Source organism: Engystomops pustulosus, chromosome 10 (genome assembly GCF_040894005.1).
Source record: "Engystomops pustulosus chromosome 10, aEngPut4.maternal, whole genome shotgun sequence".
Lineage (NCBI taxonomy): Eukaryota > Metazoa > Chordata > Amphibia > Anura > Leptodactylidae > Engystomops > Engystomops pustulosus.
Window position 1 is genome coordinate 57522094 of NC_092420.1, and position 14311 is coordinate 57536404.

Below are 14311 nucleotides of genomic sequence, written 5' to 3' on the forward strand. Positions count from 1 at the left end.
GGGTAGTTTGTTGGATAGTGTGACACTACAAAATATTGTATGCTAAGCATAGGATGTCTAGGAATCATTTTCCTCAATTGAAGACTATCGTGAAGAATGAGCCCTAAATATAGTATCATTTTATATTGAGAATAACTCAATGTCACAATATCATCAGCTAGTTACGTATATAGATGCTTCTTTAAAGGGATGTAGTGGTGATGATGGAATTCTACCCTAGAATACACAGTAGTGTATATGGCATAGTGAACATGAAACCCACGTTAAATAAAGTTGATCCGCTTTGCATTCACATCTCGCATCATAACCGCACACATGGAAATTAATGTGAAGCTGTAAACTTATGGGTGACACATCCTGTGAATATTCAGTAGTAGTGATCTCATTCCCCGCAACACGAAAACATCCCAATTATCAGACTGTGCAACAGGATCGAGCTCTTATCAAGAACAGATAAACCCACTCAAGTGTAAGGCTATTTTTACAGCTACGACAATAGCTGTTTAACTGCGCGTCTCCAGCTATCGGCCAGAATCTGCGCCCATCACCCCCCACATTCCATGCGAATCCTAATCGCTGCTGTGGCAGGGGGATTGTGGTTAGGCGTTCAGCAATATTTCGTCAACCAGGGAGACCTTGTTGCAGGTGTTCACCAAATAATGCACTTCAGTTTAGGTGTCTGTGTGTGAATGAATTCTTGTAAATGTAGCAGTGCTTAGTGTGTCTGACAAAGCAGAGCTGGGTTTGTTATTTGGCGTAACATAATGGTTTCTCCTTGAAGGCTAAACCTGTTGTTCTGAGTCAGTTGTAAAGATGAAGGTACATTTGTAATTTTTTCTTTTTGGTAACCTTAAGGAGATGCTTTGGACGTAAGTGAAATAATTTCATATCAAAGTAGTATAGAAAATGTTGTTTATATATATATATATATATATATATATATATATATATATATATATATATATATATATGTGTGCATTATAGAATGCTCCTTACTAATATATGCCTTAATATATAGAATATGTAAATCAATAGAATTATTTGTCATTTCTAGGTAGGAGCAATATACAAATATATGATCTAATATATATATATATATATATATTATATATATATCGCAAAGCCGCTGCCCTAATGTAATTTTCACCTATGTACTAGGTGCCTATGGGGTGTAAAAATGAGTTCATTCTGTTCTTGCAGCAGGTAGAGATAATAAGGGAAGATGGAGGCTAGGAGCCGGGGCTAGATCCTATTAAGGGGATATAGCATAGTCACCATCCTGCTATTACTGCTGTCCTTATTAATCTTCAATAGGGAAAGTGAAGGATAAAAAAAGATCTTATGGAAAGCAGGCAACACTCTATATAGCTGACATCTATAACCAGTCTCAAAAATATTTGCAATGGAATGTTTTTGAAGTGAACATGAATGGCAGTAATAGATCCAGCATCACCTACAATAGAAGCTGCGAAATGTCAAGGGTCTCCTTATTTCCTTCCCAGAAAGAAAATGAGGTCAAGAATCTCTTAATTCAATGTTCTTTTATTATTATGAGTCATTGCAGCTTTTTTACTCTTAAGAATAGAAAACTGGCCAAGAAATCCCACACACACACTTCACATCTCCTCCTTACCCTGGATATCGCAATAATATGAATCTTTTCTAATTGTCGACTAAAAATACCATCCTTATAATTCCGCAATGTATATCGCTGGCAGCCAGCTGTTCCAGTTATGATGGTGCCATCGCTTTATGGGAGATTTTATTGTTAACCACCTTAAATCCTCTCATTTGTTTTATCAGGGGAAGATTTTAGGCAGCCAGGGATGAACAATTCTCTTTTATGGGATGGAGCGTAAATTATCATATTTGTGCTTTTATTGGCCAATAGGAAATTAACTTTACGGTATATCATTCATTTCATACCATAAGATATGGATTGGTATCAATAACTATTAAAGCTAATACCCCGTGGGCTTTAAATATTGCCTATATGTATGCATCCTAATGTTATACTGTTAATCATGCATATACAGTTGTACTATATACAACATATTAGCAAGAAGTACTAATACATCCCCAAATAGAGCCCCAGGTGTTTAGGAGGACCTCTAGCACTCAATACTGAAGAGACCTACCTAGATGAGCGTCATATCAATTTTGATTCGTTAAAGAAATGGGTTCATTTAAAATTGAAAAAATGTGTTTAGTTCACTTTTATACTGTGGTTTCATTTCCTTTATACGATATTTAACAATAGTGAGACATGTACTTCTACTATGATAAGAAGTTAGCTCCTTGCGGACAATTTGTTTGTAAGTTTTGAGAGAAATGAAGAATAATGTAGCTATAATGTAACATTTCTCACAATTCCTAAGAGAAGAGATCAGGTCATAGGGCTCCTTACACCATAGTCCGCAGATTAATAATTCAAGGAGGGAACTGTATAATATGATATTATACAATAACTAGTACAGATAGCTTAGAATAAAAAGCGATAGGCAAGATTTCTTCCGATTATAGTTGTTATTTTAGACAAAGTATATATTGACCTAAAACATGTGGCTCAACCTGACGACTTTGTAATATGTATTCTGAACGTGAACACCCTATACATTTATATACTGTACATAAGTGATAAGAGCATCTACTCTTGTCTTCTACGTAACAGTAAAGAAAGACTTGATGAGACATATGTACTTGCTGCGTACATTGAATAGACACCTTTGTGAGCCCTTACATTATATAATGGCATAAGTGAGTCAGTTCATGGTATGGTGAAAGATTTGTCATTGTTCGGGTGATGGGATGTGAGTCATTCCATAGATAAAGCGCTCTCTCACTCTCCCTTTCTTTTAGGGTAGGTAGAGGGAGCCCCTAGTGGTGAATGATATGATTTCTCTATACATTGCAGATACCTGCGGGACCAGGGTTCTTCTAAACTTCAGATAATACTATAGAGTTACAGTCACACATCTTATTGTATCAGAATGCAATAATATACAGATGTAGCAGAGGTAAATTGGTTGTTTATCACTGTCTGGCTGGATAATGTGTGAATGTGATATCAAGGTGAGTTGGGACAAATAAGAAACATAGCTTTAGTGAAAGTCAATTCATGTTTGGATGAAGAATGAATTCATTTTCCATGAGAACATATTTACCCCACTCCAGTCCTGAGCGACCCTTAAGGACCCTTAGAAACTACTCTTCAGGGATTCCTCTGAAAGCCTATGTGCTTAAAGGTGACATCATCGAATACAGGTCTAATAACTTGCACGTAATATATTATTACACCAATAACTACATGTTCTCAGAGAGTTACACAGCAAAAGCGTCACTGGGCGTTTCTGCTGCATTGAGGGCAAAGGATGGAAACTTCTCCAGTTATATTCACCTGCAGCAGAAATTTCTGCCAATGAAAATAAGCTTCCTTTGTTTTGAGAAAAATTCATGGATTTTGGCAATCTCAATTCAGACTCTGAATGGACAGACAGAAGTGTTTAGGAAAATTCTGTTGCGTGTGAATATACCCTGATAGAGTGAATGAACGTACAGATTGGAGCTGATGGAACAGTGCACCCTCGGTGCAGACCCCATGCCAGAATAACAGACTTTATTGGGGCACTTTTAGTACACTTTAACTACTATTTCTACTAGTTTTGGTTTCATAAACTGCATAAAAAATCTGAACAATACCTGCTATTATAATGGGATGGCTTCCTAAAGACAACAGCATTTCTAGAGAACAATATATGTATAATAACCCATGAGTATAATGCATTCTATGACCTAGATCCTAGGGGTTATTGTTCAGACCTCGCAGTGTGTGACTGGAGCATCTCGGGCTGCTAGTATAATACCCCTGGTATCTTTGTCCTTGTCCGCCATGCTCTACTTATCACACATCATAGAGACGGTGGAGATTTACATGGAACCTATTATGTTCCTCTAGGAATTGTTAATAAATGTCCATGCGGGTCAGACCAGCTCCTCCATGTGCTCTCTTTGCTTATTGCAGATGATCACAGCTGGTAATTTGCCATGTAGTCATGACTTTCTTGCGTGTAATATATTGGGGTTACACCAATATCTGATATAAAACACATCCCATTCCCTATTATCTTCCTGTATACATGGCATTTTATTCCTGCGCTTGCTTTCCATAATCGGTAAGGTTTCCCATGTGTATGGGATAATAACGGCGGTATGAGTATATGAAAATAACATGCATCGGAAATGAGGAGATCTCATCTTATGTATGCGTTGTCATTAACCCTTTCAGGTTTGGTTCATTCCTGCAGTCATCTACCTGTCATTCAAGTGCTTCATTACTGATTGTACTACATAAACCCCTCCCTTTAATATACTTATATCTCTCCTCTTACATGCCTGACATTATTCCAGATAATGGATTCTGGTGCTCTGTGACTTTTACATTACTGCATTGTCTAGCATCCGTTGTCATCGACTATAGGACAAGATATCACACGTGTGCCTGGTACTAGTGGTAGAGCAAAAAAAGCCTTTTCATTTAGAATGTTATCCGCAGTATTAAAAACACACAAGATCCCGATCGAAAAGACGCCATTGTGTGTTTTACTGTGTGCTACCAATTCAAGGACATAATTCATTGTAAAATCATAAAACTATTCCAGGAGACCTGCTTAGACTGAAGTTATAGATTCAGCATTTACTGAATTTGTTTTCTGCAAGTCTGTGACACAAATGGAATGCGAGGACTTCAGTAAAAACTGACAGAGGTAGCGCAATAGCAGACCGCGGGGTAGGATGTAATAATCCATAGGAACCCGAGTTGTTATGCTATGATTTAGGGTGTGGGGAGGGGTGACAGCTTTTGTGAGTATGGCTATCATATTATCATAGTACATAAGGTAAAAAGAGACGTCGGTCCCTATAATCCTTCTACTGGAAGGCAAAAAAAACCTTACAAGGCTGATGTCAATTTACCCATAGTAGGGAAAAAAATTCTTTCAGACCCTGAATATGGCAATGGTTGTCATTAGAGGATATTAAAATCCCAGTTTTCATTGCTGGGTGCTCTATGAATGTATGAATGAAAGGGAGACAATACTATCACTACATCATTTTTAAGAAAAAAGGGTGTACTACTGTCCCTACCGCAACATCACACCTGAGCACAGGGATGGTTGCAGAAGAGAAAGACTGGGTTTATGGAATTGGCAGTGGCATATTCCACTATCTTCATACCTGCAGCCATGGGTACTCTGTGTACTCTGGTGGAGTAGGAGGAAATGGGTCTAATATAATTGTATCAATTGAGCATCGATCAACAATGCCATGCCTTGGGGTGAGGTAAAAATACCTTTACTATAAGTTTGACAAAATTAGTCAAAATAACATTCCATTCTGAAATTCATAATTGGGATTCAAAGAATGTCATTTTGTGTACATTCACCCGGGAGATGAGGTTGGCTGTTATTTCTCTTTTTTTGGGCATGTTTTATTATATGGAAATGTTGCGTCTTCTGGTGTATGAGACTTTCCCTGAAGTTTACTTCTATTCAGATTAGTAGGGAGCCTGAACAGGACAGGAGAACAGAATTTAAAGTTCTTTATTGTTCTTTCAGGAACACTTCCTGAGGTTTTCTTTCACATTGGTGTTGTTACTCAGCTTCAGTTGCGCATCCATTGCCTTTTTTCCCCTCTACTGTGTCTCCGTTTTGCTTCCATTTTGTCTCTGTGTCCGCCAAAAAAACGAAAGGTTTACCATTGTTTCAAAAACATCACACCTGGTTTTTCAGCCTCATTCGTGAAAAAAACAGATATTTTATCAGTTTTTTTTTTTTGCATACGTGTAGACTTTTATTGCCTTCCATGTTTGGCATCCATGAGAAAATAGGACATGTTTTATAATTTTTTCCACGGACAACAGATCAGTGAAAATATAAGTAAATGTGAAAGCACCCCGAGAAATCAATGGCTTTTGTAAGGCATCCGTAGAAATCACTGAACCACGGACGTGACAAACGACGCCAATGTGAAAGAGAACTTACTCACTAGATGTTTGGCCATCCACCCAATATCAGTAGTGTCAGTAAGCAGAAATTTCTTTCATACAGTATGTCCTTTTTATGGCATATTTCACTGATAATTGTAAGTGTAACATTTTTTTTTCATTGTTCCGGTTGGTTTTTACGATTAAGACTCTAAACACGTTGATGAAGTTCACACGCTCCACCTTCTAGAAATTACACCACTAATATCAGTACCTTTCTGGCTTTAGGCATGTGGGAGTGATGACATTGGCTCTGTCAACTCCAGATATAACAGATTGATGTACTTTGCTTGTAAAATGACTGAAAACAGTTATTCTGAGCAAATTTTCTAGTGATTTTGCTAAGGACAATCAGTGCAAATTGCCAATTTCCTTTGGACCGACGCCTGATTGAATTAATTTCTCTGTCTCGCAGAAAATGAACCTTTTAGCTAATTTAAGTTTCATTATTCTGCACAGAGAATCTGTTTAGACTCTGAAGTGGGTGCTGTGAATGAGACCAATTTTCGTTTATTAATTGCAAGTCGGCTCAGATCTAATTTAGCATTTAATGCTTTTCGCGGCGCATCCCAAACGACTCACAATGGTGGCCATATTTAATTACCACACATAAAAAAGTCACACATCCGGTGTGTCTCCTGTAAGTATAAATATGGGCCTTAAACATCTTATCTTCTACAATGGGGCATATTTCCCAGGGGATTATCTGCAATAAGTATACCTGGAGATAACCTATCTTAAGGTGAGGGAACTACAAACCAAATGAGATGTCAACAAATCTCTTCCTAATAGTGCCCAAAAAAGTCCACTGTAAAGTGACTTGTGAACATGAGGTTCACCTTAAAGGAAACCTGTTGGTCTAATTCGCCTAATAAACCACTACCAGTATGTTGTCAAACAGCGTAGACCTTCTAGTTTTTGTTTCTTTCATGGTCCAGTGCGGTGACATCATCACCGGTGGAGGTGGTGGAGTTTAACCCTGGAGTCAAGGTGGGAAGCTCTTAATGCCTATTGCTCTGGGATTCACTTCTGTATAACTATAAATGGTGATTTTATAAGTATTTATATTTTGTTGGCACCTCGGCTAACATTGTATAGTGGCTCTTGTCTGCCACTGTTTCAGGAGACCTAACACTGTATAAATACTGTGTATACAGCTGCTGTAAAAGGTGTTGTACCTGGCACTGCGGATGACACTGGAACACAGCTGCTGCAGGACCTCATTTTGAAGAGAAGCTTGTAATTTATATTGAGTTTCTGCAGAAACTGAAGTATTTATTGCAATAAATCCTCTCACTACATTATAAATACTCAAGTGTATGAAAGTACTTAAATCTCTTTATTCATGAAAAAGTAGCGCATCAATCATGCATCAATGACCACTGGCTGGATTCTCAATGCTCTGACGGCCAGGCATTTCTAAAACTTTCTTAATGGTATCTGCTGGAAGCCAAAGTCAGATATTAAGCATGTATGGATTTGTAATGATACATAAGAGACATGGTTTTATATTCACTCCATGCAGTCATGGGCCTTTATCTGGTTACAAAAAAAAATTCTATCCTGCTTTTTATTCGGGCAGATGCCAAGGCCCCAATGGTGTTTGCACACTAAATGTGTGAACCAAGAAGAACTGACATAAGAAAGCCTTGAAGAACTTAAGAAAAGCAGACTTTTCATGTCTGGTCAGATTATTTTTCTTTATTGAATGACTGGCAGCCTTGTATAGTAATAAATTATTGAATAGCCTGGGGCTACGTGGTGTAGTAGAGGCTGGAGGAGAAATCTGAGGTTGTAAACAGGAATTAAAAGCAGATTTACAAATCTACCATAAGTATTTCTGACGACAGGAAATAAACAATATTTCAACACTACATATTTAGATTAATATATTAAACTAAACAATATTAATGTATTAAACATATCGAAAAATTACTTTCTTTAATTAGTGCCTCTTCCCAGTGTTTGTGTGTGACTGTCTGTAAGACAACTGGCTGGAGCAGGATGACTGAAAGATGATGAATTCCTGTATCTAGACCACACACCTACTGTCTGTGTCAGCCCCACATAGAATAGATCAGCAAGATTTTACCCTATGTATTCCCTTCAGGACTTATTTAATAATCCTCAGAAGACAATACAAAAAGTAATGTAAACATTATCCAAAATTTACATTTATCATTTCTTTCAAAAATAAACATTCAGCAAAAAATATATTACCATATTTTTCAGACTATAAGGCACACAAAAAATCCTTTGTTTTTCTCAGAAATCAAAGGTGCGCCTTATAGCCCAGTGCTACAGACAACAGCTGCCTTGACCTGTGCACAGGTCTGCCACCTGCTGGTCATTCATCCTTATAATCAGGTGCGTCTTGTAGTCCAGTGCACCTTATATATGAACCTAGACATTTTAGCAGGCATTTATTGATGCGCCTTATAGTCCGCTGCACTGCTATCAGGCTTTGCACGTTCTTGTAGGAGAAAACTGCTTGCACAGGTATTTAAGAAGTGACTGCGCTGCTATTGTGTCGCATGCAACCCTTTTGTGGCGCAGCTGCGCTGGCCTCCATGCAACATAAATTAGGGAGCGTGCGTATTTAACATGAAAATTGTGTTGCACACCCTATGTCAAAGGTGCACCACAAAAAAGTTGGTGAACTCTTTTGGGCCAGTGCGGGTAGGCAACAGATTCGTGCTTTCTGGCGCACGTTCTTAATGAATCAGTCGCACCCAACATTATACACGTAAATAGCACTTTAAGTGAAAGTTTCCATCTTTCTTTGTAAATGTGCCCCAATGGGTGTAGTAGAGATAAAGAACAGATATTTAGTACAACCAGGCAGCATTATACTGGATGTAGTATAGATGAAAAGTAAGTACAATTACAATGGGGGAGATATGTCAGAAGTGCAACCATGGTAACCAATCAGAGCTCAACTTTCATTTTTCCACAGATATTTATAAAATGAAAACTGAGCTCTGATTGGTTTCCATGGGCAACAAGAACACTTTTACCTCAGAGACTTCTGTTTAATCTCCCCCATGATATTTATGTCAGGTAGAGGGCAGTGTAGTGCACTGGCTAAAGGTAGAGAACAGTAAAACCATATACTGCTCAGGAAGTACAGATATAGAATGATGCAGTCCATGTAGAAAATGTAGAGAGGTGTGCAGTTTGTGTAGCTGTGCTAAGAGAATAGAATAGTATATGTACTGTGCAACAAGTATAGGGAATACAGTACAGTATAGAATGTAGCACAGGAAGAGGGGAGGGAGCACAGTACATGTAGCACAGGTAGAGGGGAGTACAGTACATGTACAACAAGTAGAGGGAATACAGTACATGTAGCACAGGAAGAGGGAAGCCAGTACATGTAGCACAGGAAGAGGGGAGTACAGTACATGTAGCACAGGTAGAGGGAGTACAGTACATGTACAACAAGTAGAGGGAATACAGTACATGTAGCACAGGAAGAGGGAAGCCAGTGCATGTAGCACAGGAAGAGGGGAGTACAGTACATGTAGCACAGGTAGAGGGAGTACAGCACATGTAGCACAGGTAGAGGGAGTACAGTACATATAGCACAGGTAGAGGGGGGTACAGTACATGTAGCACAAGGTAGAGGGTAGTACAGTACATGTAGCACAGGTAGAGGGGGGTACAGTACATGTAGCACAGGTAAAGGAAAGCCAGTACATGTAGAAGAGGCAGAGGGGAGTACAGTACATGTAGCACAGGTAAAGGGCAGCCAATACATGTAGAAGAGGCAGAGGGGAGTACAGTACATGTAGCACAGGTAGAGGAGAGTATGGTACATGTAGAAAAAGTAAAGGGAGTACAGTACATGTAGAACAGATAGAGGGGAGTACAGTACATCTAGAACAGGTAGAGGGGAGTACAGTACATGTAGAAGAGGTAGAGGGGATTACAGTACATGAAGAACAAGTAAAGGGAGTACAGCACATGTAGCACAGGTAGAGTATAGTACAGTACATGTAGCACAGGTAGAGTGTAGTACAGTACATGTAGCACAGGTAGAGTGTAGTACAGTACATGTAGCACAGGTAGAGGGGAGTACAGCACATGTAGCGCAGGTAAAGGGAAGCCAGTACATGTAGAAGAGGCAGAGGGGAGTACAGTACATGTAGCACAGGTAAAGGGCAGCCAATACATGTAGAAGAGGCAGAGGGGAGTACAGTACATGTAGCACAGGTAGAGGAGAGTACGGTACATGTAGAAAAAGTAAAGGGAGCACAGTACATGTAGAACAGATAGAGGGGAGTACAGTACATCTAGAACAGGTAGAGGGGAGTACAGTACATGTACAAGAGGTAGAGGGGATTACAGTACATGAAAAATAAGTAAAGGGAGTACAGTACATGTAGAACAGGTAGAGGGGAGTACAGTACATGTAGCAGAGGTTGAGGGGAGTACAATGCATGTAGCTCAAGGTTGAGGGGGATACAGTACATGTAGAACAAGTGGATGGGAGTACAGTACATGTAGAACAGGTGGAGGGGAGTACAGTACATGTAGAACAGGTGGATGGGAGTACAGTACATGTAGAACAGGTGGAGGGGAGTACAGTACATGTAGAACAGGTGGAGGGGAGTACAGTACATGTAGAACAGGTAGATGGGAGTACAGTACATGTAGAACAGGTGGAGGGGAGTAAAGTACATGTAAAACAGGTGGATGGGAGTACAGTACATGTAGAACAGATAGAGGGGAGTACAGTACATCTAGAACAGGTAGAGGGGAGTACAGTACATGTACAAGAGGTAGAGGGGATTACAGTACATGAAAAATAAGTAAAGGGAGTACAGTACATGTAGAACAGGTAGAGGGGAGTACAGTACATGTAGCAGAGGTTGAGGGGAGTACAATGCATGTAGCTCAAGGTTGAGGGGGATACAGTACATGTAGAACAAGTGGATGGGAGTACAGTACATGTAGAACAGGTGGAGGGGAGTACAGTACATGTAGAACAGGTGGATGGGAGTACAGTACATGTAGAACAGGTGGAGGGGAGTACAGTACATGTAGAACAGGTGGAGGGGAGTACAGTACATGTAGAACAGGTAGATGGGAGTACAGTACATGTAGAACAGGTGGAGGGGAGTAAAGTACATGTAAAACAGGTGGATGGGAGTACAGTACATGTAGAACAGATAGAGGGGAGTACAGTACATCTAGAACAGGTAGAGGGGAGTACAGTACATGTACAAGAGGTAGAGGGGATTACAGTACATGAAAAATAAGTAAAGGGAGTACAGTACACGTAGAACAGGTAGAGGGGAGTACAATACATGTAGCAGAGGTTGAGGGGAGTACAATGCATGTAGCTCAAGGTTGAGGGGGATACAGTACATGTAGAACAAGTGGATGGGAGTACAGTACATGTAGAACAGGTAGATGGGAGTACAGTACATGTAGAACAGATGGAGGGGAGTAAAGTACATGTAAAACAGGTGGATGGGAGTACAGTACATGTAGAACAGGTGGAGGGGAGTACAGTGCATTTCGCACAGTTAGAGGGGAGTACAGTACATGTAGCAGAGGTGGAGGGGAGTACAGTGCATGCAGCTCAAGGTTGAGGGTAGTACAGTACATATAGCACAGGTAGATGGGACTACGGTAACTGTAGCAGGTAGAGAGGAGTACTGTAAATGTATAACCAGTAGAGGGTAGTACAGTACCCATAGCACAGGTAGATGGGACTACAGTACATATAGAATACGAAGGGAGGAATACAGTACATGTAGCACAGCTAGAGGGGAGTACAATACATGTAGAATAGATGGAGGGGAGTACAGTACATGTAGAGTAGTTTAAGTGTAGTACAGTACATGTAGAACAGGTAGATGGAATACAGAACATGTAGAACAGGTAGAAGGAGTAAAGGACATGTAGAACAGAGAGGAAGAGTACAGTACATGTAGCACAGGTAAAAGGGAGTACAGTACATGTAGCACAGGTAGAAGGGAGTACAGTACATTTAAGCTAGAGTGGAGTAAGTACATGCAGAGTAGCTAAAGTATGGTACTGTACATGTAGAACAGGTTCATGGAGTACATGTAGCACAGGTTGAAGGGACTACAGTACATGTAGCACAGATAGAGAGCAATAACGTGAACATGATACAGGTAAGAACTCAAGAATATATGTAGAATGGGTAGAGAGCAATACAGTACAGAGAATCCACAGTACACCTAAAAATCAGTGCAAAACATATAGAACAGGTAGAGACTCAAACTTTGAAATGGTTCAATACAATTTTTCTAGAAGGTGTTTTGCCCTGATATTGCTTTATTGTTCACTTAGAGGAAACAGTACATAGGTTACACAATATCTAACTCACTAGCTACAGATACTAAGAAGGATATTGCCTGTAAACTACATCTCTTCCATGGAAGCCAATTTAAGTGGAAGTTGTCTCCCACTCAGAAGTGGGCGCATCATAAGAACAAGAGATCTTCAAAGATTATTTTGTATACATTTTTAAAGTTCTTTGTTTCTAGAATGTTGTAAGGATTAGTGCTTTTTTGTTCATGCTTGTAAAGACCTATACACAGTTCATAGAATTCAATGTATATTTTCACACATCATTTTTGTCCCCAACAGGTCCCTATGTCTGTGAACCTCAAATCAGTTTTCCAGCCTTCAATGCAGTGAAAATGGTTTTTATTTTTTTATTTTTAATCTCTGTTAATATTCTTAAATTGACTTCTATTGATTGAGATGATCTTGTCTCATATGCTTTGTGTGGCGGGAAATCTCCATAAACTATTCCTTTCGATTTATACAACTGTTCTATGTGACAAACTGAAAGAAGTGGCCGGTCTTGATCAAGAAAGTAGTGAAAACTTTCTACAGTATTTGGGTTCTATTGTTATTGACCTATGAATATGAATGCAATTGCCTAGGCTTTTTGATATAAGGCAGATGATAGAGATAGTGACTTCCGAGCATGATGTACATGTTTTTTAATCCCCGGCTCAATTCTTGAACATGGAAAAAACCACAAGAACCTCTCATCAAATGATTATCTGACGTCTTCATTGATAAGATCCATCAAATGTCAAGCTGCATGCTTTTACAGAAAAATATTGATTTTTCAGACAATAAGCTCAAACCTGATATTTCTGTTTCCCTTCTTCTAGGTTGGAAAAGCCAAAAGGTAGAAGAAGATTGATTCATATCAAGCACAAAGATAAGCTCATCTCAACACAGTCCTAACCTCAGATAAAGGCTGCACTTTGGTTTATCTTGTCTGCAATGTCAAACTTCCTATTCCATTTTTTGTATGAACTGAATTGTGGACATAAAAGACCAGAAAGACACCTGTCATGAGAAACATAGAAGAACCTACAATAATCCCCCATAAGCATTGACCTAAAATATTGTATTCCACGAATGTTTATTCTCCACCAATCACGGTGAAGACCTTTGACGTATCTTCCATTTGATGTAATAAGGCCAAGGAGAAATAACCAAAAGAAATTGCTTGGTGGGCAAAGGATGTTGGATTTCCACCCATATCCTGGACTTAATCACACACATATATTCATTGGTTGTGAACTGTAACTGCTTAATATCTTGGAGTGACTACCATTGTCAAGAAAAGGCAAAAATTATCCGGTATGTACCTGTTCCTGGTGCTCAACCTAAACACCCTGTGGGTGGCAGTCTCCATAGCAATGCAGCATGGACACTACGATATGTGTAAGACGCAGATGAAATCTGATGAAGGCATAGTGTGGGAATATATGGCTTGTCAACCAGAATCTAAGGACATGACACAATATCTAAAGATTAGACTTGATCCTCCAAACAGTACCTGTGGAGATCCTCCGGAGCCCTTCTGTGCAATGGTAAGAAATTTTTACCTAAATATTTAACTATATACTACTGTAAAAACATTTTTTGAGGAATTAATAATTATGGATCATCCATCTTTTATGTATTTTAATTAGTAATGTGTTAATCCTCCTAGAAGATACAAAAGATCACCTTGTCAATGTCATCTTCTCCCCTCAGTCCACAGGCAATGGGTCTGTTGATGTTTTTTTTTATTCCTTGTTTCATGGATGTGCAATCCGTTTCTGAGCTCTATATCAGAAAACATGGTATGTTATCTGTTTTTTGTGGATCTTTATAAGAAATGGAAGGCTGGCATATTTTTCAATAGCTTGGCCAAACTCCTTAAAGGGTCACTTCATTTTGTGAAATAGCGTATTTCCAAATACGAACCAGATATGGATGACA

At 39.2% G+C, this 14311-nt stretch overlaps 1 protein-coding gene across 7 annotated transcripts in view; it reads left to right on the plus strand.

Moving 5' to 3' along the window:
* NTNG1 (netrin G1) overlaps window positions 1–14311 on the plus strand; it is a 165695-nt gene that overhangs the window by 2074 nt on the left and 149310 nt on the right. For all 7 annotated transcript variants that reach the window (XM_072128613.1, XM_072128614.1, XM_072128615.1 and 4 more), the window contains exon 2: window positions 13207–13917. In XM_072128613.1, the coding sequence (XP_071984714.1) occupies window positions 13687–13917 (231 nt within the window). In that variant the 5' untranslated portion in view covers window positions 13207–13686. The remainder of the gene's footprint in view (window positions 1–13206; window positions 13918–14311) is intronic.